General features: G+C 40.9%; 1 protein-coding gene across 17 annotated transcripts in view; it reads right to left on the bottom strand.

Annotated features, from left to right (window-relative positions):
• The window catches only part of ABI3BP (ABI family member 3 binding protein), a 292,204-nt gene that overhangs the window by 180,346 nt on the left and 87,265 nt on the right, over window positions 1-24,593 (bottom strand). For all 17 annotated transcript variants that reach the window (XM_066578216.1, XM_066578234.1, XM_066578294.1 and 14 more), the window contains exons 3-5: window positions 9,746-9,808; window positions 7,401-7,533; window positions 1,473-1,642 (exon numbers count right to left, since the gene is read on the bottom strand). In XM_066578216.1, coding sequence (XP_066434313.1) covers window positions 1,473-1,642; window positions 7,401-7,533; window positions 9,746-9,808 — 366 coding nt within the window. The remainder of the gene's footprint in view (window positions 1-1,472; window positions 1,643-7,400; window positions 7,534-9,745; window positions 9,809-24,593) is intronic.

Raw genomic sequence — 24,593 nt, 5'->3', positions numbered from 1 at the left:
GCTCTTCTCATGCTCAATATGAGGTCTGTTGAATCAGGAGCTGCTGACTTATCTCTGAAATATCCTCTCAACTTCATTCACTGGATTCAGCTTTTAAATGGCCCGTGAAGGATCTCCATTACCTTATGCTGACAAACACTGGTTCTAATGAGTGTATAATTTCCCCCTTGCTCCTGCTATAGAGGCTGTAGTGTGGGATGCCTTCCTCCATATCCAGAGGTGTAACTTGAAGCTCCTGGACCCCAATGAAAAAAAACTGTAACATGGCCCCCAACTATAATGCTTTATTCATAGTACAGGGCTTCCTATATGGAGATTAGAGGCCTTATGGGCCCAGGTGAAACCGCATCCCCTGCATCCCCTACAGTTACGCCAGCATCCATATCTGCACTCATACTGTACAGCCTGTGTGATCTGCCCTCCCTGAAGATTTAGATGTTGTCTCACAATCTACGCTCTGATCTGCTGTGTACAATCCTTTGCTACTAATCCTCTAAGATAAGGGAAGGGAAATCAGAGACAGCAAACAGCCATGAGCAATGTGTTGTGGGATCTTTGTCAGAACCAAAGCAGAGTTACATAGACTCTACAGAACCAAATATGGTAGGAAATTATTAATGAAGATTATTTAGACAGTTGCCTAATTTTGGACTTGGGAAGCAAACCGGCAATAAGAAAAATCATTGCAAAGGTGCACATAGTCTATAGCTTTTTACATTAAAAAATGGACTAAGGCCTCATGTCCACGGGGAAAATAATAATTAAAATCCGCAGCGGATCACCCGCGCGCGGATCCGCGCCCCATAGGAATGCATTGACCACCCGCGGGTAGCTAAATACCCGCGGATGGTCAATAAATGTGAATTAGAAAAATCATGGAGCATGAAAAAAAATGGACATGCTCCATTTAGGTGCGGATCACGCTCCGGATGGCCCCATTGATCTCTATGGGGTGCGGGAAATCCGCTGCGGGTGTTAAATGCCATTTATTTGGGTGCGTGAAATCTGCATGCGGATTACAAGTTTGGCTTCTTTTTCAGTGGCCTTGCATTTTTTTTCACGCGCAGATGCAAAAATGCCATCCGCGTGCATACACGCGTGAAAAAAAACGCATCCGCGTGTCATCCGCATGCAATAAAATACTATTTTAAGCTCATCCGCACTGCATCCGCGGCCCAAATCCGCGTTACAAATCCGGAGCAGATTTGATTTTCCCCGTGGACATGAGGCCTTATCATAGAAAACTATATTATGCCCAAGCTCAGCATCTTTCCATCATGGAGTTCTATCAGATCCACATCGATTGAAAACAAATTGTAAGCTCCAGTTATTTCTAAATAAGTTTCTCTTATGTAATTAACATCATACTTGGAAAATCAACCTAAACAAACGGTAGAATTACTAAAAGTAAACTCCTTCCTCGCACATGTCATTTCAAGACGCATGAACCAGGTTATACTGAAGCAACTTACAATTCGTCTTATGAGTTTGAGACTTGCTCCAGATTTCATCCTCTGAATTGACTTTCACGCCAAACTCATATACGGTATAGGGTTTCAGGTTCTCTATTACTGTTTCTGTTGTCGGGCACAGCTGGAAGAGCCAATCTTTATTCTTTTCTCTGTAGCGAACTGTGTAAAACCTGTGTGAAAAACGGAATGGAATTAGATACACAGCAGTGTATAACATTGTGTTCTGTAATTAGGGCTGTCCAGTTGTATTATGCAACTAGGAGATGATCAGGGTGTCGGATGGCTAGGTTTTGCATATACTATGTTGTAATGTGGCTCCTACAACAAAGGACTGTGATACATTGCAGGCTGTTCTCTTTGTAAACAGATTAAACAGTTCTCCATTTGTTTGAATAATGGTATATATCATAGGTTCAAAAGCTTTCAAAAACCCTTATATCTTCTGTAGGACAGTAACAACATATTTGTACTTATATTGAAGCTCCTGCCAGGTACTTGTGGTTGTCATTTTTACCTCAACATGGTGTTTTGCTATTTTAAAAAAAGTTAAAAACATTAAAAAAAAAAGTTATTGTCACATTTAGAGCCTCATAACATTTTTTATTTTTCCATCATTAGGTATGTGTGAGGACTCATTTTTTTGTGGGCGAGCTGTAGATTTCATTGTTACCATTCTTGGGTACATACAACTTTTTGATCATTTTGCATTCAATTGTTATTGGGTGATAGTGAAGACCAAAAAAGCACAATTCTGGCATTATGCTTTTTTTTCTACAGTATTCACCACAATAGATAGATTTGGGGCTTTTTCTGACGTGGTGATGCCAATTATGTTTTTGGATGTTTAGATTGTTTTTGTGCAAAGAATGGGTAAAAGGTTTTTTTAAATTTTTAATAATATAATTTTTTTTTCTTATTTTTACATTTATCATTTGACTTAGGGCTCATGTCCATGGGCATTTTTTCACCATGTATTATGTGTGCGATGCGTAATATGCAGTGAATGGAGTCAATAAAAGTCAATGCACATGTGCATGCAGACACTGCTACGCACAAGGATTACATTGCAGCATGCTCTATTTCTCTTCATACAATGCAGCGTGAGATCTATACATTTGTACAGGCAGCGTATGCATTGTGTATGGGCGCAGGTTTCATATGCAACTCTGCTATGAAACAGAGCGGGGAATTTAAAAAAAGGGTCACACTTTGCATGACGTCGTGCATGTGATATGTGGGCATGCAACGTACCCTCGCAGCCAGACCTGGTATTTAAAAAAAAACAACAAACATTGGTAAAACACTGTTTTACCGGTATGGCCATTATTATATCATTTCCTTTAGGGGACTTAAACTTGCAATCGTTTGATAGCTTCTACAATATATTGTATTATTGATGTTCACATATCAAATCCTGCCACGGGTCAACACAGCCTGCCATACATTTAACCATATTAAGCCCTGCCAGGTTTTATTTTTTTTACTTAATACAGTAGTAGTCTTTCCTGAAATTATCTTTGTGGCATTCAATGGCATACATCTTGTAGCCACTTGTTAGGAAGATAAAACATGCAATAGTACATTGACTATCATGCGAAATATCTAAATATAACATGACTTTATAAGGTCAAAACAATGTCTCAAAAGAAATAGCTGTCATTGGACCCTTGTTGACTCTATGTAGACGATAATCTTGATAATACATACTCTTAGAAGGCTTAAAGGTAACTGATATTTTGGTTTTGATTTGCATGTCTTAACACAATGACATGTACAAACTTCAATAATCCTTGCTTTTTGCTCTGACAATTTAAACAATAATTTTATGGTTGGTTTGGAGCATTCATGAAGATTTGCACATTACTTAGTATCTCAGCACGATGTACTTTGTCTGTGATAACAGAAAAACAGATCTATAATAACTCAGGAATGCATCATGTTTGCCATATATCACCCAGATGGACTAAACAATGCAGATATGCTCCCATAGCAACAAAACAACAGTAAATCAGGACCCTATGTTTTAACCGTCACCAGTTCAGCTCTGGGAATTATCGTCTGTACTATTTAGCATTGGTTAGTTTTTATTTTAATTATTATTATTTCTAAATAAATGCCTGAAACTAACATCCACTAGTGATATTTGCAACAATTTTAATTCGACTTCATAAACAAGCCTATTTCATGAATAAACATGAAATACTGTATGCAGCGTTTCAATATCATACCACCCCAATTCCAAAAAAAGCTGGGGCACTGTGTAAAATGTAAAGAAATGTAAAGAAAAAAAATCCAGTGATTTGTAAATTTCATATAACCATATTTTATTTACAATAGAACTCATATCATAAGGTGAAAGGGAGAAATTTTTCCAGTTCATTTTAAAAAATTTACTCATTTAGAAATTGAAACCCCCAAACAGGACTGCAGAGATTATCATAAACAATTATTTATTGAGAATTTTTATATAATAAAAGTATTTAAAAAATAGAACATGAAGGAAATGCAGCATCAATAAATAGGGAAATACACTACCTCAGGTCACACATATAAGAGAAGAAAGTCATGCTCATATTAACTTACAATAGACGCAAGCCAGCTCAATGTCAGGCATATAATAAGGTGCTACCATGTAACTGAGAATCTGGAATCCCTGCGCCCCATGTGCATCTTTTGCCCTTAGCTTTGTCATTTAGAAATTGATGGCAGCAACACATCTGACAAAAGTTGGGCCAGGGCCATGTCTACAATTATGTAGCATCCCCTCTTCTTTTAACAACAGTCTGTAAATATCTGGGTACTGAGGAAACCAATTGCTGGAGTTTGGGGAGAGGAATCTAGTCTCATCGTTTTCTTATGTAGGATTCGAGCTGCTCAATGGTCTGCAGTCTTTTTTTCCAGATTTTTTGTTTCTTAATTGGCCAATTGTTTTCTGTTGGTGAAAGGTCTGGACTGCAGGCAGCCCGTCAGCACCAGACTCTTCTGCGAAGCCATGCTCTTGTGATGGAGGCAGTATGTGGATTAGTATTGTCTTACTGAAATATGCAAGGCCTTCCCTGAAAGATACATTCTCTGGATGGGGTATATGTTGTTCTAAACCTCTATATACTGTTCAGCATCAATAGTGGCTTACAAGATGTGTAAGCTGCTTATGCCATAGGCACTAATGCAATCCTATACCATCAGAGATGCAGGGCTTTTGAACTGTACAGTGATAACAAGCTGCATGGTCCCTCTACTTTTGAGTCTGCAGGACATGGCGGCCATGCTTTCCAAAAATAATTTCAAATTTTGATTCACCTGACTATAGAACAGCTTTCTATTTTGCCTCAGTCCATTTTAAATGAACTTTGGCACAGAGAAGACATCAGCATTTCTGGATTGTGTTGACATATGGCTTCTTTTTTGCATGATGCAGCTTTACATTGTGGATTGCATGGCAATCTGTGTTCACACACAATGATTTCTGGAAGTATTCCTGAGCTGATGCAGTGATATGAATTATAGAATTGTGCCTGCCTTGAAGGCAGCGACGCCTAAGGCCCATAGATCTTGAGTATCCAATATTCATCATTGGCCTTGCCCCTAGTGCACTAGAATTTTCCAGGTTCTATGAATCTTTTGACGATATTATGTACTAAAGATTGTGGGATATTCAAAGTTTTTGTAATTTTAATTTGAGGAACATTTGAAATTGTTCCAAAATTTTTTAAAAACAGTTTTTTAAAGAGAAGAAAGGCTTCTGAGAGACTCTGCCTCTTTAACATACTTTATTTATGCACAATCATGTGAGTTAAGAGAAAATTGACCCTCCAGTTGTTTTTCATTAGTACCATTTAGGCCTCCCTCACACAGGGCGTTTGCAGAAACGCAGCGTTTTTCAACGCTGCGTTACTGCCGATTCTGCCCCGTTTCAGCAGTGCTCGCATACTTTATGCCAGCGTTTTAGCTGCGTTTTCAGCTCGGCTGAAAACGCAGCCAAGAATGCTGAAAAGAAAAAAAAAGCAATACTCACCTAGCCGCTGCAGTCCGGGTCGCTGCCGCTGATTCGGGCTTCCTCGGCACTCCCAAGTCTATTGCCGGAGGCCAGGTTTGAGAACCCCGCCTCCGGTAATAGAGTGCTGTGATTGGTTGTCGGCGCTTGCTCGATGCCCAATCACAGCCCTTCATTGACTGTCTCAGCCAATCAGAGCTTGCTTTTCTCTATCTAGCTGGGACTGATTTTCGGGGTAGGGCTTCTATTGCAAGCCCTCACACTGAAAATCGGCGAGCGATTAACGCTGCCAAAAACGCGGCACCAAGTGTTGCCGCGTTTTCAACAGTGCTGAAACCGCTGCCCATTCATTTTAATGGGCGACGCAGGGCTGAAAACGCCCCAAAATAGAACATGCATCGCTGTCAAAGCGCAGCGTTGGAAGGAGCTGCGTTTTCAGCCCTGTGTGAGCAGCCCCATTGAAATGAATGGGAGTGTTGTACAGCGTTTAGCAGCGTTAAATGCTGTACAAAACGCCCTGTGTGAGGGAGGCCTTACTCTTCCAGCCTTTTGTTATCCCTGTCCCAATGTTTTTGAGATGCTTTGCTGCCATCAATTTCTAAATGAGTTAATTTTCTTAAATGAAATAAAAAATGTCTCCTTTTCACCTTTGGATATGTGTTCTGTGCTATTATGTTTGGGAATTGCAAGCCAAAACCAGAATAATCATGTACAGACTGCTGTTTCAGGGTGATACCCTCTCATCTATTTGCATAAGGTTTTTGGCTTGACTAGTAAGAGGCCTATAAACATTGGTCAGGAAGGGTTTCATTTCTCCTCGAGGAGAGCACCTGCAGTCAGAGGCATAACTTGAAGCTCCTGGGCCCCAATGCAAAACCTGTAACAGGGCCCCCAACTATAATGCTTTACTCATAGTACTGGGCTCCCTATATGGAGAAGAGAGGTCTTATGGGCCCCTAAGTCTCCTGGGCCTGGGTGCAACCGCATCCCCTGCATCCTCTATAGTTACGCCCCTGCCTGCAGAGGTATTGTTCCATCTTACCATTTGCATATTTCCTAGATGAGTGCTGATGGCCTTAAAAGTCTCCTCACACACCTTCTTGGTGCTCTCCTTAAGGAGAAACGGTACACTTTCTGACCCACATGGTACTTGGAACAATCAGCAGGGGTTTGTTCTAATTTACAACATTTAGCATCAGGCATGATTTTCTCTAACTAATTGGCAACTACCTCATAAGGTTGATCTCAATGGACTTGTCTAGTCAGCTTTCTATGTAAAATGTAATATTAAAAACTAACAGAAAATATTCCTCAAAGAGTGCATTTGGTCATATAATCCATAAATTCTAGTAAGGAAATTGGTATGAAATTCATCTGTTGTAGTATACTAAATGCTTATATAAAAGGGATGTATAAATTATGTAATCGTGTAATTTGCGTAAATTATGTTTTAGCTTCATTATAACATTGTAGATGGTTTTGTGCTGATCATTGCAAAAAGCAAATTGTGAATAAACGTTCATGTGCCAGAGAGTAACATTTCCTGAAGCTGGTTTGTATCTATGTATGTAGACATTACTTTTTATGGCAATGCAGTACACATGGCCAGCACCTAGAGATGAGCGAGCGTACTCGCTAAGGCAAACTACTCGAGCGAATAGTGCCTTATGCGAGTACCTGCTCGCTCGTCTCAAAAGATTTGGGTGCCGGCAGGGCATGGGGAGCGGCGGGGGAGAGCAGGGAGGAACGAGGGGGAGATCTCTCTCTCACTCTCTCCCCCCCGCTCCTCCCTGCTCACTCCCGCAACTCACCGCTCTCTCCCCCGCTGGCACCCGAATCTTTTGAGACGAGCGAGCAGGTACTCGCATAAGGCACTACTCGCTCGCTTATCTCTACCAGCACCCATAGACATGTCAAATTTCAAGCAGATTTACCTGTCATTCGGACATTTGTTGAGCGCAGACCAGTCAATTTGTGGATTTATTAGAATGCCCCATGAGAGGAAGACAGATGTTGGACTCAGAGTACCAATAACAAGCTGTAGAGGTTTCTGAGCTGAATTTTTCTCTGTGTAAAAAAGACCAAATGTTACTGTTAATACACCCATTGTAACCAACATCTTACCAAGGCATGCCATACGTCATAATAAATCAGAATCTTATCCACTACGTAACATCCTAACGAAATCATTAGATCACATAGCATATTGTTGTGACACCCACTTTGATTATCACCGTTTACCAATATCTCTTTTATAACATCTGCTTTATTACAAAGTTTGGTTTCTCATTAGAAACTCAAAAACCTTATTTAGTGATTGCAAAGTTGTATAGGGAAGATTGTATGAACTGGGCAGATTTCACATATATTGGTGTTTTGCACCACAGAACTCTTTATAATTGTAATTAAAATTGATTTGAGTTTTAAATATGAATGCGTTGTACTTATTAATGCATCAATCATCAACAAATGACTCTAAAAAGAAACCATATATGAAAATATGAAGAAGCTTGAGTAAGTAGCTTAAGACTCATTACTTTTACTCAAGCACAATATGATTTCACTGGGCCTCAACGCTAAAGATTACCTCCAGTGTAGAGGGAAACAGGATAATATATAACTACATACTAGCTTTCATTAAAGGGAGACGTGACCGGGAGCTGGGGGATGTTTTTTTTATATTCACCCGCTCTTGCAATCCAAAGATCCATAGACTTGCGTAGGAGAGCGAGCGCACAGGACTCTGAAAAGAGTCATATTTTCCAATGCTGTGCGATCTTTGGAGGATGACAGTACAGAATCACAAGAGCAGTCTTTCTACTATATGAGTGGATTTTAGTTCAGGCATAGTAAATGTAAACTGCATATTAAGCTGATACAAAATATGTAATATAGTTGCAGTGAGTACCCCACGGTAATTACTGTTCTTATTAAATATTGTGGCTATTATAGGTTTTGTTTTAACGCTTTTATTACTTTAAATAAATGTTACTGAGGTAGTATGCTACTATGATATATTGGATCTAAGACTTTTATGATAGCTTTTAAATGAGAGGTCTCAAGTACAACCTGTTGCAAAGATTTGTTTCCCTACAGCTGTGATTCTGTAGATTGAGGGCTAAAACAGACAAACATGCTTGCGGAGGATTTTGAGCGGATACAATCATGCCCGCAAAATGGGACAAAGCAAAAGGCTTAAGCAGATGAACGTATGCGCAAATTCGCTTGTCGCGACAGAGCATATTACAAGTTCTAAGTCTTCGCTGATGTAGCCTATTTCTTATAATTCAAACTCCACGCTATTGTGTGCATGGACAAAAAAACGAGAAAAAAGCAGAAAGATAGGCAGGACCTATATTTTCTCTCACCAATAAAAAATACAACCAAGGTGAGCACCACATCACACTGAAAACTAATTGGTAGTGATGAGGGAAGTTCAATTTAGCTTGTTGGCTGAACTTTTGCAAAAGTTTTTTTTGGTCTGCATTAGTTCAGACTGAACCAGAAGTTCACCAAAACCCCTTAAGGATGGTGTCGCACAAACGGATTTTCTTTGCAGAATCCGCAGTCAGAGTCCTCACTGAGGATGGGTAGCAAATACTGTTCAGAACAGGCTATGCAAAATAATTTTTTCCTACACACTCTCAAAAACAAATTGCGATTTCTGCGAGTAGAGGAAAAATCGCAGCATGTTCTATTTTTGTGGAGGCTCTGCACAGACACCTCCCGATTGCGGGTACCAGCGTCATCGCCTAGTGACGGCACAGTAAAAACACAGATTAAGACAAAAAAATCTGTACTATGCATGACCGACGGGGAGCTGCTAGGTCATCCGCAATATAGAATTCAACAGGTACTTAGGATCGCTGGCCGTGGTCAGAACCGGATTTCGCTGCAAGCTCCCGCATGCAGAGTTTGACCCGTTTGCATGCTTCTGGCCATAAAAGCTCTAAGAGTGTTCCATAGGGCTTTTATCCCTTTTAGACTGTGTTATGCAGAAGTTTTCGGGATTAGTTTTGAGCAAACTAAACTAGTAGAACTCTCTTGAAATTTGCTAAAAGATCAGTTTAGTAGAGTTTGCCTTGAAACAGAGTTCTACTGGTTCACTTTACTCAACATTACTAATCAGCAATAACTATCACACAGTTGTCCCATGGGCTATTGATATCTCAAAGGTGTCACACAAATTGAAAATTCTTATAAAAAGAAAGAAAAGGCTTTCTCTAGAGTGTTTCTTAAATGAACACAGAATTTAAGACTAAAATAGTTAATATGTTACCTTGACAAGATTTTTTAGGGTTGTCATTTGGTTTCACTGCTATCAAGTATCTGGTCTCAGCATCTGAAATAAGATAAGAAATATATTTTAGTAGGTCAAAACAGTCAATCACATCAATCAAAGTTGGAAATACTTAAAGTTCAGAAGTTTATGCTAAATTGTAGGGATAAATTTATTGTCAACTCAATAGTGCTTAAGAGAATAAATGGTTTTTAAGATGTCAGATGCAATCACCACTTGTGAAGTCAACATATCATCCCACAGTAAATAATTGTACGGCATTATTATTTACTATACAAACCACTCACACGTACATCTTGTGACACGGTGACCAGCAAAGTGCTGGAGGGCAGATATATTTATCCTAGGATGCTCTCCTATGCGGCTTTAGGGAGCACTTGGGCAGATACGTGCCACCGAGCAGCCTGGGCTCGGTGGAGGAAGCCGGCAGTATAGTGTTAGTAGCATTAAGCCACTAACACGTTGTAGTGTGTAAGTGGCTCCAAGCCACATAATCCGGGCCGGCTTTTCCTGGAGTGACCAAAGTGAAGGGTGGGATGGTCACTCCCACGTACCAGGTGAGGCTGGTACCAGGCCTTATAAAGCCTGGGCCTACAGGGCCAGGAGGAGAGCTGAGACCTTTGCAGGTCTGAGAGTCCTGGCTGGCTGTGTGCAGGAGCCATTTTGATTACCAGTGTGTAGACAGGGACGCTCCATGTATAGTAAGTGCTCAGACAAGCAGGATTTCCTTTATGTTTGCCTGACGTTAAGGCCTGTATTTTGCTTTGTTTGCTTGGAAATAAACCCAGGCAAAGCCTGGACTAAAGACTTTATCGCAAGTGTCACTCTCTCTGACTGCTTATGCCCAGGTTGCTACCGATCCTAAACGCTAATCCCTCACAATCTGCATAAACTACTCCCATTTCTGATGAATATTTTTTAAATTGGTGATTAATATTAAGCGGACCAACACTGTTATTCCCAATTACAGAGATACAAGTGAAGGCTATCATATAGCCTATAAGCAAAAATTGTACAGTCTTAGAGCTTGGAGGTAATATATCGATTTTTTTCTATGATGCAGACCTATTACATGATGAGACCACATTGAATGAGCTATCAGATATATTGCAATCAATTTTGCTTTCTGAACAGAAGCAAATAATTATAGAGTGGCAGACCCTTTTAATTGAAGTCATCATCATCTGTTGATTTAAATGGATTTTTTGAGATATATAATTTACATGAAATCCAGCTTCCCTGTTGTAAAATAACAAATAAGCTTATACTCAGCTATCCCTGCTCATGCTGTGTCCCGTGCCACTGCTCGGTCCTGCTGTTAGTGTACAGGCTGCAGTCTTGCCTAGTTTACGGGCACTGCAGCCAATAACAGAGCTCATCACTCGATCATTGAGCTATGTTATTGGCTGCAGTGGCTGTGACATCCTGTTAACAGGCTAGGGAAGCCTTTAAATGTGATGCTAGAGGGGAGACCCAGAGTGGCGGCGCGGAACACAGTGCAGAACGAGGAGAGATATATTTGTTATTTTATGGCAGGGGAGTTGGATTTCATGTAAATTATACATCTTGGAAAACCCTTTTAATGTTATCACATGTCAGAAGAATTCAAATGTAGAACATAGCTTGCAAAGTCTATTTTAGTCTATTCTCACATAGAAATAACATTCCAATCATTATGTGTAAAATTTTATTTTAGAAAACCTTCATTCATCACCACTCAAATGACACCAGTGGGTTTGGAAAGCATGTTTTGTCACAGCGAGTTCAAATCCGCACAACATAAAATATGCCATCACTAGCTCAAAGTATTACGGTATATTTTTACAACTGAAAATCCCTGAATGCGGTTACTTTCATACACATGCTATTCTACATGTCCCATTAAAATGAATGGGACACTTGCATGTGAATTCACTCTAAGGGCTCCTTCAGCGCAAAAACACTCGGGATAGCGCAATGTTTTGTGCAGTGAAAGTCACGCTATCATGTTTATATCTGCGCTTTTTTAGTGTATTTTTTTGCACTGCTGGGGACCATTTACATTGGCGCAGTACAAGGTAAATGGTCCCCAACAGCCAACGTAAATGGCTGCTGGGGACCAAATGGCTGCTTCTATGACATGTTTTAGAAGGCTGTACAGCCTTTATTAGCCCCCATTGTGATTATACATTGCGCAGACTCCTATGATGCCAAAACAGAGCATGTTGATTTTTCTTTTTTGTGCATGTGAAATGCGTGCGCAAAAGCGAAGGTGAGATTGGAACCCTTTGAAAACAATGTGCTCTATTCTCTGCGCAAGACACCACAGATTTTGCATGCGTAAACACACTCATAAGCGCGAGCCCTATGCCATTGAGTCTTGTGTTCCACTTAAAACAGCAAAATCAAAAGTGAAGTTCTACCATGGAGTAATCCTCATATTAGCAAACTGAATTGTTAGTGTGTCCCTCATATTGTTTACAATATCAGCGAGGGCAATTTTATAGGAGTACATGGCAGACACTAGGAACTTACAGTGGCAGTTTACAACTGTATTTTGTCAATAAAGTACATTAGAGACCATACATGTTAGTCTGTGCCAATGTGCTGACCCTGGAAAGTCCCGCGGAATGGATTACATATGTTCTATTCTGCTGATGGCATCAAGGGGTAGTCAGATGGAATTTGTGCACTAATCCCCAAATCCCTCCAACTTGTATAGGGATTGGTTGTGGCCATGTATATCTATTAGAGAATTGCAGATAATGTGATTCTGATGTAAGGTTTAAAGTGCTTCCAATTTGGAGCTTTATTTTATAACATTAAATTTTAAGGCAACACACAAATATTAATGGTACGCAGCATCCAAAAGTACGACGTTATACCACTCAGTTACATAACACTGCAAGCGTTCAAGATGAGGAATACAAGAATAAGTGGTCAGACAAGAAGCCATCCTGGGAAAGCTGTCAGATATCAGCTATCTGACATTTTTAGACTATTGGTAGAACTTTATTATATGAGGAATCCAACCGAACATCTCAGTGAAAATAAAATTGAGATAATCTGTTTAAAATGTGAAGCTGCTAATTTTTAAGCAGGTTTTATTAACTAAACTTATTACTTCTTCCAAAGTAATTTTTTAAAATTATTATTATTTTGCAATTTTCAGTATTTTAATAGGGTGCTCCAATTAAGAAGCGTATACCATAGACATAGCCAAATTACTGCTCTGATGACTTCCTATAAGGAGTTCCTGATCTGCAACCAATTGATAGGGTAGCACAGTATCAGGGCTCAGTCAGACGAGCGTGGTTTAAACGCTGCTATAGGAACCAATAGGTTGCTATGGAAGCACTCACATGGACCCTTTTTAAAAGTGCAGAATCTGCGCTTCTAAAAAAGAATGGACAGCGAGTGCCAACTCGCCTGTCAGCTCTCTGGTGCGCAGCAGTGCAGGGTGCTTTCCATAGGCTCCTATGGGAGCCCTGGAAGCACACAGCCCACACAATGGATGTGTGACCAGGCTGCTTCACGGAGCTAGAAGCAGCCCGGTCATGCGATCTTTTTCAGGATGACAGCACCGTGGCTTACACGTTGATTAGCAGCATGTAAACCACGCTCGTCTGACTACACCCTCATACAGATGTTTGGTTTTACATTATTATATTCACGCTTAAGGTGGTTTCACATGGGCAAGAAAATCATGCAATTTTGGGGCGATTTTGTTATGTGATAGTCAGTAAAAAAAACGGATTACCAAACCAATGATTCACAATGGTTTCCTTCCCATTAGCGATATTTTCACTGATGCAATGTTGAGAGAACTTACGGCATGCTCTATCTTTCTGTGATGTAAGATTATTTATCTCCCTATCTTCTTTTTATTGCATCGCAAATCAGCAAACGCACATTGCGATTTCATCATTAGAAAGTCCTTTTGACTTTTGCAATAAAAAATTGCGAGATTTTTTTTGCGGGAGGCAGCGATACAAGATTATTCTCCAAAAAAAAGCATCACTGACGCTCAAAAATCGCAGGAGCAAAGATGCGATTTTGCCACGATTTTCTCGCAGCAAAATCACGATCATCCGTGTGAAACTAGCTTAACTGCAAAGTTTTAAAGAACTTTTGTAATACACTGTATCAGAGGCGTAACTTGAAGCTTCTGGGCCCCGGTGCAAAATCTGTAACAGGGCCCCCAACTATAATGCTTTTTTATAGTACTGGGATCCCAGTATGGAGAAGAGAGGCCTTTTGGGCCCCCCAAGGCTCCTGATCCCAGGTGCAACCGCATCCCCTGCACCCACTATAGTTACGCCTCTGCACTGTATATTAACCTGCTGTAACCTCTGCACACTCTGTAATCAGGCTGCCGTAGAAACATTTGGATATACCTGTCAGAATGAGCCAGTAGGGTATTGGGGAAAAGAAAGAAAGTTACAATTATGAACTTTGAGATAAGCCAGAAACTCATCCACATAAAAGCTGCAAAAATTATTTACCACATGAACATTTAGCGATAGAAGCAACTAATACAGCTTCCTAAATATACTTTACAGCTCTGGATATGACTATAGTAGAGGCGCTTCAGCAGCAGAGATTAATTGGTGTTTATACATTTGGCAAAGATTAGTAAACTAGATGAAGAAACATATCAAAAGACTGTACAGTTAGAGGAGAAAGGTCTTTTGTAAACAAGGCCAGCTCTTAGCCCAACTTTTCCTTTTGCATGTATTCCAACTCCCTAGACGGCATATTCCACATGAGTGTAAGCTGAAAAGTATGTGTAATGGAAATTTAGATGGGAGATTTACTAAGGCCACTGCGCTAGTTTTCGGCTTTAATTACATAAAAAACGATGTTTTTGCCAATGCTATATTTCTAAATTTTCTGTTTTAGCTTTAAGAATATTTTAATTGATAATGCTTGAAGGGGTTTACCAGAATGTCAAATTACTCCCTTTCAATGGGATAAGGGATAACTGCTGAGACCCCGCGGTCTCCTGCAGCCTGCTCTCCTGTCACTGCTGTGGTCACATCTCCCCCAATAGTGACGTCACTCTGAATATAGCACTGGCTGCACTCTATTAATTTTAATGGGGTTGACGGAAATATCCAAGCAAGTGCCGCTCAGGTATTTTGGGCAGTCCCATTGAAAGTGAATAGAGCACTAGTGCGCATGCGTGACCTGCACTTCATTCAGTCTCCTCCTCACTGTAGAGGGTGCAGTAACCCTGCAGTAATGAGGACAGGGAACATGGGACCCCTGTTCTTGAGATGGGACCCCTGTTCTCAGTAGTGAGATCCCACTGTTCTGCAAGTTATTCCCTATCATGAGGATAGGAGAAATTCTGGTACAACCTCTTTAATTGCCTGTTTCCAAAGTAGTGGGGTAAAAAATGATTACTACTTTTCAGATGCAGGTTCCTATGCATATGTTGTCACGTCTTCCTTCCTAGTGTCCTGGAGTATGAGAAACAATGGCAGTTTGCTAAATTGATTCAAAAACAATGGAAATCGCCAGTGGTCCTGAATCAAACCTGCAACTTACACATACCCATCAGTCTGAGACAGAATTCTAATATTGTCATCTACTAGTGAGAACATAGTTTAAAGCAATGATTTTCTCTTCTGCCTATAGCACTTTATATACTCTATAACCAAGGCCATCCTTTGAGGTGTGTGATCTCTGCCAACACACGAGGTGCATTACTCCAATAAGATGAAGGGACACCATGGTGCCCTGTTGCCAAAGCTCTGGCGGGTGGACAGATAATCTGCCGGGCTGGGCAGTTTTCTAATGGGCTGATTAGTCAATGGGTCTGCAGTCCCTGCCAAAGATGAAACTGCACTGATAATACTGGTCCTGTATTATCAGTGCAGTTTCCAAGCCTATAATAGATGAAGAAGCTGTGAAGGCATCCCAGTCACATGACCATCATAGGTTCTTCATCGTGTAGATGAACAGTAGTCTGCAAAAGTAAGAGCCTAATATAATATCACTTGCAAGTCTGAAGGGAGAGGTAAGGGGGACATTGCCAGTGTCTGCAAAGGAGCGATGTTTAGGGGTTAAAGTTCTGCTGCCAGAGGAAGAAGGGTAGAGAGGAAAGGGTTAAAGTGCTGCTGCCAGTGGAAGAGAGGTGGGAATAGGGGTTAAAAGGAACCTGTAACCAGTTTTTAGCTCAGTAAACTAATAGCAGTACTACGATTGTGCAGTATCAATCATTCGCACACTGCTTGTATCATCAATGCTGATAAAGGCATACTTGAATAAAAGAGGTTTGAAAACGCCCCGCGCCACATGTAAATGTCTGCTGGCTGTTCTTCACCCAGTTCTGCATAGTTACCAGCCCCATCAGCAGAATCGAATAACTCTTTTATTCAGGTATGCCTTTATCAGCAATGATGACAAAAGCATTGTAGGAATGACTGATAGTACACATTCCTAGTGCTACCATGAGTCCCTGAAAATAAGACACTGTCTTATTATAATTGTTGCCCCAAAAGAGGCACAGTGTCTTATTTTTGGGCGGTGTCTTAATACTCACCTAGCAGGCGGCGTTCAGGTCCCAGGCACTGGTCTCTGGCGCTGCTGCAGGCTGCTGTAAACTCCTCACCACCGACAGAGCATTTCTTCCTGTTAGCGGGGCTTAAATCCCCCGCCTCCAGCAAGCGATTGCTCTGATTGGTTCATCCTGCACCGCATCAGCCAATCAGAGCTGGCGCTCGATTTACGAATCACAGCCATTCATTGAATGACATCATTGAATGGCTGTGATTGGTTAATCTAGTGTCGGCTCTGACTTGCTGAGGTACCTGCCCTGTAATTAATATCACTGGATAGAGCCAGTATTTTAGTACATTAAACAGTAACTATTATTTAGAGGTGTACTGTAATTGATCCACTGTACCTAGATCTGCTGTATTATAAAGGTTGTCTTATAGAATATATGTATTTTTCAGGGTTCTGACACTGTATTTATGCTATGAGCTTGGATGTATTTGTGTACACAACTTGGTTCAGGTTCTTTATTTATGTTATGAGATTGGTTCTGGTGCTGTATTTCTGCACTGAGCTTGGCTCTAGTATTTTATTTACATACTGAGCTTGGTTCTGGTGTTGCATTCATTATGAGTTTGGTTCTGGTGCTGTATTTATGTACTGAGGTTTATCCTGGTGCCATATTTATAAGCGGGTAAAGGATGGAAGAACATATTGAGGCTGGCTACACATGGCTAAACCATACTCACCAGCTGTGGACAATGGCCACACAGTTTTGCCAGTAATTTGTGTGGCCATGGTTTGGCGGAGTGTGGCTAGCTGCATTGTGTGTTTCCACCCTAAGGTCACTCTCACACACATCGTTTGTTAAAACGCAGAGCTGTAACATGTTTTCAAATAGCGTTTTTAAACCATCATTACAGTGGGTGATGAAGTGCGTTCAAAAGCACTAAAACGCACTAAAATAGAGCAGACAGTCTACAAAGTCCTTTTGGTGTAGATTTTGACACTAAATTTGGAGCAGATTATCAGCAGATTAAATCCACTTCAAAATATTTCAAAAGCCACTGTGGGGATTTGCAGTGGAATTTTTCCACTGCAGTAAATCCACCACATGGGAACATGCCCTTAGGGTTTGGCACAGGGCACCATCTAACCTAAGGCTGGCGCTGTGTATAGCAATGGATATAGTTTGTTTATTTGCAGTGAAGCTGCGGTTCATTAAGCTGTTTTGAAACCAAAGTTCAATTTCTCATAGAGGATGAACAATAAATTAAAGCGCAAGTAACTTACTTGAAAATGCATCCTAAGTGTAGTTTGCTCTTATAAAAGCATGTGTAATGGGTAAAAGAACACACATGTTGAACAGTGATCTAGGGCACCAGTAAATGTGGCCGATGATCTCAAAATTCTCTTTAGTGGAGAGCAGTAAGATTAAAGGGAAGAGAACATATTTCTTTCCAATGCAAACTGATACAGTGACACATGCCTTTTCATTTCCATATGGTTGAAGATCCTTATCTTTCAGACCCCTAGTAGCTGAGACTTCCACATGTACTATTAACCCCCACAGGTGTTTTCAATCCCCGGCTTCCAGAAGACAGAAGACGACTGCCGGGGTCGGAAAGAAAAGCCGGAAAGCTTTTTTAGGTGAGTAATTTTTTTTTTTTTTACAGCTAAGGATGATTTTTGGGGAAGGGCTCATATTTCAAGCCCTTTCCCGAAAATCATCGCTGTGGGGGTTGCCTGCAACCCATTGCCTTCAATGGGGCGGCAGCAGCGCTGGCCCCATTGAAAGCAATGGAATAGCATTGCAGACCTCTTCCACAGCTGAGGACCGTGGGGTTAAAGGAATTCCCTGCCATAGCTGTCACAGCTGTGTCAGAAGAGCGCAATGTACTCCCTGTGAAATCATTGGTTTTATAATCATGCATTTTCACTCACTCTCACATCGCAAGAAAACCTATCGCTAGTGGGTAGGAGTCCTAAAAGGTATTTTTACCATATATAAGTGTTTATATATCCAATGTAAATTTGCTACAGTTTCGGGGAAACAGTCATAGAATGACAGAATCATAGAATGGAACTTCCAGGGTCATCGGGTCCAACCCACTGCTCAGTGCAGGATTCACTAAATCATCCCAGACAGATATATGTCCAGTCTTTGTTTGAACACTTCCATTAAAGGAGAACTCACCACCTCCCGTGGTAACCTGTTCCACTCATTGATCACCCTCACTGACAGAAAGTTTTTTCTAATATCTAATCTGTGTCTGCTCCCTTTCAGTTTCATCCCATTGCTTCTAGTCTTTCCTTGTGCAAATGAGAATAGGGCTGATCCCTCTGCAGTGTGAGAACCCTACATTCTCTAATCGAATATCTTTTAAATATAGAGAACAATGACTGGACCAGACAATAAAAAACTGGATATGGTGGAGTAATTTACTGTAATTTACTATTGTAAATTCACCCGTTTTCTGGTGCAAATTGTGCTAGAAAATGGTCTTACACAGTTTGCATTACAGATATCATGTGTTCTTAGATACTTTTGGACACTTTTAACGACTCTTCCGACATGTGCCTGACAGCTGTCCCAACCATTACTGATGAGTAATGAGCACTCAGTAAATAGAGGTGGAGCAGGCCAGAGATCATTCTGGCTGCCAACCTCGATTCACAATAAACAGGCAGTTGTTCATAGATGAACGACTGCCTGTTTGGACCGAATGATGTAGCGGCAGACAAAGGTAATTTTCGGGTCTGCATAAAATAGCTGATGAGCAATCATCTAGCGATTTATCGCTGATTGTTCTTTCCCTGCATGCCTTTACACCTGACAATTATCTAATGAGCTTTTTGTACAATAATTGTGCCATGTAAAGGGCCTTTAGACCACCTTGGAGTTCTATGGGAATGTAAGTTTGGTTAGGTTTAACCATGGGAGGTCCTAGCATTGTGTCTGTATTATAGTCACATGAAACTGGCTTTATGTAGAACAACAGAAGACTGTCAGCTCTCCATGCTTGCAGGATTATCCCCATGGCAGCAAGAGTATGGTATTATAGCCACAGAGTAATAGGAAAATTCCACTTCTCCAACAGGATCAGATAAAACATTGCAGCCTTGGGTTAAAAGTGCTTTTAGCCGGGACGCTTACCATTAAAAAAATCGTTTAAACAAGTGAAAGTGAACGGTAATCGTTCAGTCGAAATGCGAGCCAACAACTCAACAACGAAAGATATTTGTTCACTTTTCGTTCGTCGTTCATATTACGCAGGCAAAAAATCATTGTTGGCTCGTTCACTAAACCTTTGGTTTAAACAACGGTTGTTCAGTCCTTCTCACTTATACAGTGAATGTGAAAGACTAAATGATTTTGAATGATTTCTCATTTGAACGAGCCAATAATGTATCTGCCTGTCTAAACAGGCTGCATGAGTGAGTGAGCTAGTGATGATTCAGGTTTTTCATCTGAACTGTTAATAAAGAACTGTTGGGTCTTAATCCCAGTGGCTCCTGCATTGAGACTGTGTCCAGCCCTTGTGGGATTTTTCCTGTGCAGCTTGTAAAACCCTATATATTGAGCTGGTGATGATGTCACTCGCTCGTTCACTTTTTCAAACTGTAGATCGGCTCATCTAAAAGGACCTTTATACTGCATATAGAGTCAGTAGTAAACCACTTATGTGATGGTTTTATCTGCTGTATAACACAACAAAACTGCAAAATTTTATCTGACCCCGTTGGAGTGTTGGACTTGACCTTTACTTTTGGCTCAAGAGAACTGAAAATGTTGTGCATTCAAGACACTGTAAGTGCGTCCAATTTCCTAGAAAAGGCGCATGTGCAACGACTAGAACACCTGGTGTCTCAGAAGGCGGACACGTCAATCTCTGGTCAAGGGGACGTGTTTCGGTTGAATGAGAGGAAAAAAGAGCCAGATCAGTCCTGGCATGATTACTGTCCTTCAGATGCTTCACACTTAATTAGCATACCAAAGGCACTCAAAGCCCTTTAAATGAATTAGCTGAGTCCACTTCAATCAGAAGAGAGTTTGTTAGAGAATAACTCGCATCCAAATATTTCTGCAATCTGAAACTTGTGTCATTTTATAGAATAATTATTTTCTCACACTATCGCTATTGAGAAAACATTGCAACAAATGATTTATGAGGGTTGTCACAGTGAACCAGTGTGCAAACATTACCACACCAGTGCTTTGTTTAAAACCATTACATTCTTACAGGAGGAACGCTGCAAGTTGCTCATCCCAGGTAATCCATCATAACCTCCGTCGCCTGAGAACATCCACTAAAACATGTCATTAGTGGTTAACCACTTCACTATATTAAAACATTTGAGCTTGATTTGGAACGGTGAAGCTACTCAAGCATTAAACCCACTGGGCTCGCATCCCAAAGTCTACAGTCGAAAATACTTAATCTGAAACTGACTGATGTTATAAAAATATTTCTCACTTTCATGAAACAATGTTTACCTTCTGACTTTTTCAGTTCTTTTATCTGCTGTTAAAAATAAATACAATTCTAACTTAATGGAGTTGTCCCATAAAGGCAGTCCCTTTCCACACACCCTATATGGATGTTAGAGGAGGCTGGTCTCCACTTAGGACCCTCCATTCTATGAGCAAGAATAGAGAACCACTCTATAAGCCACCATGTAATGCTAGATTTTTCACTGCAGCAGCTGTGGGAAATGCAGGCAGGGGAAGTGCCTACCTGGCCATATGGCCATATTCAGAAGGGAGCTATCTCTAATGAGACAACTCCTAAGGTGCGTTTACATGTAGCGGAAATGCTGCGGAACCACAGCAAAGTCCGCAGCACATCCGCATCAAAATCTGCACCATTGGAGCACAACTGCTCTCACCTCAATACTGAGCCCTTGCTGCAGCACACATCCTTCGCCTGGCAAACATCACCAAGCACCTCTGCTGGCTAGGTGATGTGGAAGTGGGCGCAGCACCTGACCAGCGGTGGCATCGCTTAGTAGTGCTTGCTAGGTGAGGGATGTGTGCTGCAGTGAGGGCTCGGTATGGGGTGAGATTTGAGCAAATCCCCATTTACACAAAAAATTGTGAGTTCTTTGTTCCAGAAACTGGCACTAAAAGTTTTATGAATGTCCCCCATAATTTTCAGAAATTAATTTAATTCATTCTTGGGATTAACCTGGTCTCCAAAGGAGCAGCTTACATTGGCACAGGTAGAAAGTAGTACATGGGGTACATGTAGCACTAGTAGATGGCAATACAGTACAAATTATAGAAGTAAAAACATAGAAGAAAAGAACCACATGGTCCATCCAGTCTGGCCTTATATTATTTCATTTTTATTTCTTTCTTATCTCAGGCATTTTGAATTCATTTATTGTTGATTTTTCAACCACATCTGCTGGAAATTTGTTCCAATCATCTACTAATTAGCTTCCTAATAAAATACACTTCCCTCCTGAACCTTACCTATTTAACATATTTAAAGGTTTTGATCATGTATCCCCTTTCCCTTTTCTCTTCCAGGCTACACAAATTGCAGTTTATGCCATGTGGTCATAGACTATGCTAGACCAATGACAGAACTACGTTACTGCATACAGTGAGCTCTTTTGTATTATGGCTCACCGCTTGGCTATGAGTGGCGTTTGATTTATTTAGTATAGATTTTTGAAACTTAAGCCATACTGGCCTCCTTATGTGTCTGTGGCATTGACATATGGACCTTGTGATAAGTGTTTAATAGGGTCCCCAGATTAGGGACATCATGAAGCTGCTCTCTTCAGGGCGATCACTGCACATATTTCTTCAACATTAGGGTATAATATGTATTAGGGGGAACTTCCCTTATTCTTCCCTCATTCCCTACAGCTGATGGTTTTCCGCAGCAGCCATGGATGAATACTGATTCTATTCAACACAGGAACCGGTAAGCCTGTTCTTTTTTCTTCTTGTACCAAATAATTATGATTGTGGTCAATGTATTTTGATTATATTATGTGAATATTTATTATCACATATTTATTATTCTTGCTTGGTGCCATTTTTTAAATTCAGCACTATTAAAAGTTTTTAAAAAAGCACCACACACAAAACCCTGTGCATGAAACCACCCTAAGGCCACCTGCAGACAGGCGAAAATTCCGTAGAGGGATTTCCCGCGGAATTTCCCCCCTTGAAAGCTGCCATAGGATTGCTTTAACAAACGCAATCCTAGGCAGACGGCCACGATTTGTCCGCGCAAAATCTCACGCGGCAAACAAATTGCGGCATGCTCTATCTCTCTCCCCGGCCGCCGACTCCAGTCTGTGCATGCGCCGGCTGCCCGGCAGCAGGCACATCAAACGGTCAGGGCCGCGGGAGCAGGTGAGTACGCGCTGCTCTCTGCAGGGGCTCGGGTCGGGTCCCGCTGCGAGAATTCTCGCAGCCGGATCCGACCCGGCCGTCTGCAGGCGGCCTTAAGGTGTTTTCTAGTACTTTGATATTGATGACTTATCACTATGATAGGTAATCGGTATAAGATTGGTGAGGGGATTGAGTGAATGGAATTGAGCTTCAATACAAGGCAAAGCTACTACACAAAGTATGGCACTGTGCGTGATAAACAATGAAACACTCCATGGCTCAATAGAATGCTTTGTCCTTTTCAATCAGCTGAATGGTGGGGATGTGGAGAGTCAGACATCCACCAATCTGATATTGATGACCTATCTTAAGGATAATTCATCAGTTTAAAAGTACTAGAAAACCCCTTTAGTTTCAACAAGTTTTATTAAGATATTTTCAAATGTGCTACAAGTGCATAACATTCTTACGTCCCCACACAAGGGGCTAATTATTGCCATCTTAAAAAACACACTAGTTTTTAATATAATATCTTACTCCTACCGTGTTTCCCCCAAAATAAGACCCTGTCTTTTATAAATTTTTGCCACAAAAGAGGCAAAGGGTCTTATTTTCAGCGGATGTCTTATCAAACTTACCTAGCAGGTGCCGTCTGAGTCCCTCCAGGTGGTCTATGCAGGCTTCCTTGCTGTTCTCAGCACCAACAGAAGATCGCTTACTGGTAATAGGGTTTGTAAACCCCGCCTTCAGCAAGCAATTGCTCTGATTGGTTCTCAAGCACTGCGGCTCAGCCAATCACTATGGTGCTCAATGAACCAATCACAGCCATTCAATGCGAGGGTTTAAAAATCCTGTTACCAGCAAGTAATCGTCTGTCAGCACTGAGAACTGCAAGGAAGCCTGACAAAACTGTGGAAACCAATGGGAAAGACCCGGATAGCGCCTGCTAGGTATTTTTTTTTAATGTAGTGTAGCTAAGGCTTATTTTTGGGGTGGGGCTTGTATTTCAAGCTCCCCTCCTCCAAAAATGTGGGTAGGGCTTATTTTAGGGGTAGGCCTTATTTTTTTTTTGGGGGGGGGGGGCATTATGTATAGTATGGAGTATTGGGAGGGGGTAACAAAGGGTATAGAACAAGGGGTTGTCAAGGATCCACATTTGCCCCCTGGTATAAGTATAGTAACTAGCTGGAGCTGAAATTTAGGTAGTAGAGATAAAGTGACATAGTCCTGGGACTTCGAGGTAGTCAGTCTATAAAACCTCTTTAACTATGACAGTACAAAATTAATTACCAATGGGCTTGGAACTCTGGATTGACTGCATTAGTAGGACAGCACAATTTCCACTCCAGTGCAGCAAAGATTTCCCCACTAAGCCTCTTGCAAAATACATTATAGAAACTCTAGGTAGCTAAGGACAGAGAGCAGAATAAGCAGGGCACTTGAGGAGCTGAGCTTTCCAGCATCATGCAATTTTTGAGATAGATCCATAGCAGATTTCATCCTTTCAATTAAAGGGGTGACGTCTACTGCCGATGGGCATCAAAAGCTGATGCAGATTTTCTGTGGTAAATACACACCAATTCCGCTATGCTGTTCCATCCTGATGTCATATCTCAAGTAACCGACACAAATCAGTCACTTGAATGAACAATACTCCAATCCATTGTTTATATTTCCAACTACATCTGTTTTTCAATGCAAACGCGCACTACTTATATCTAAACTATCATGTGCAGTGTCATATAGACCATTTATGGAAAGACCTCATGAAAAAATCTGCTATGTACTATCGAAGAAAAGTTGTCTAATTAATGTGTGATAACCGCAATCAACGCCCACATACTCTAAACACTGTTAACACTTCTGAAATACTAACAAAATATAAAACTCCAATATATGTTTGTACATCTCAGCTCTGCTTATTGTCTACGAATAATAGGGAAAATGTAATTATGGAGCTTTTCAAAGTATGTGTTAAGTTATTGTAGC

The sequence above is a fragment of the Eleutherodactylus coqui genome, chromosome 1, assembly GCF_035609145.1.
Source record: "Eleutherodactylus coqui strain aEleCoq1 chromosome 1, aEleCoq1.hap1, whole genome shotgun sequence".
In the NCBI taxonomy this organism is placed as follows: Eukaryota; Metazoa; Chordata; class Amphibia; order Anura; family Eleutherodactylidae; genus Eleutherodactylus; species Eleutherodactylus coqui.
Note: the sequence above shows the minus strand (reverse complement) of the source record. Positions and strands in the feature narration are given on the sequence as shown.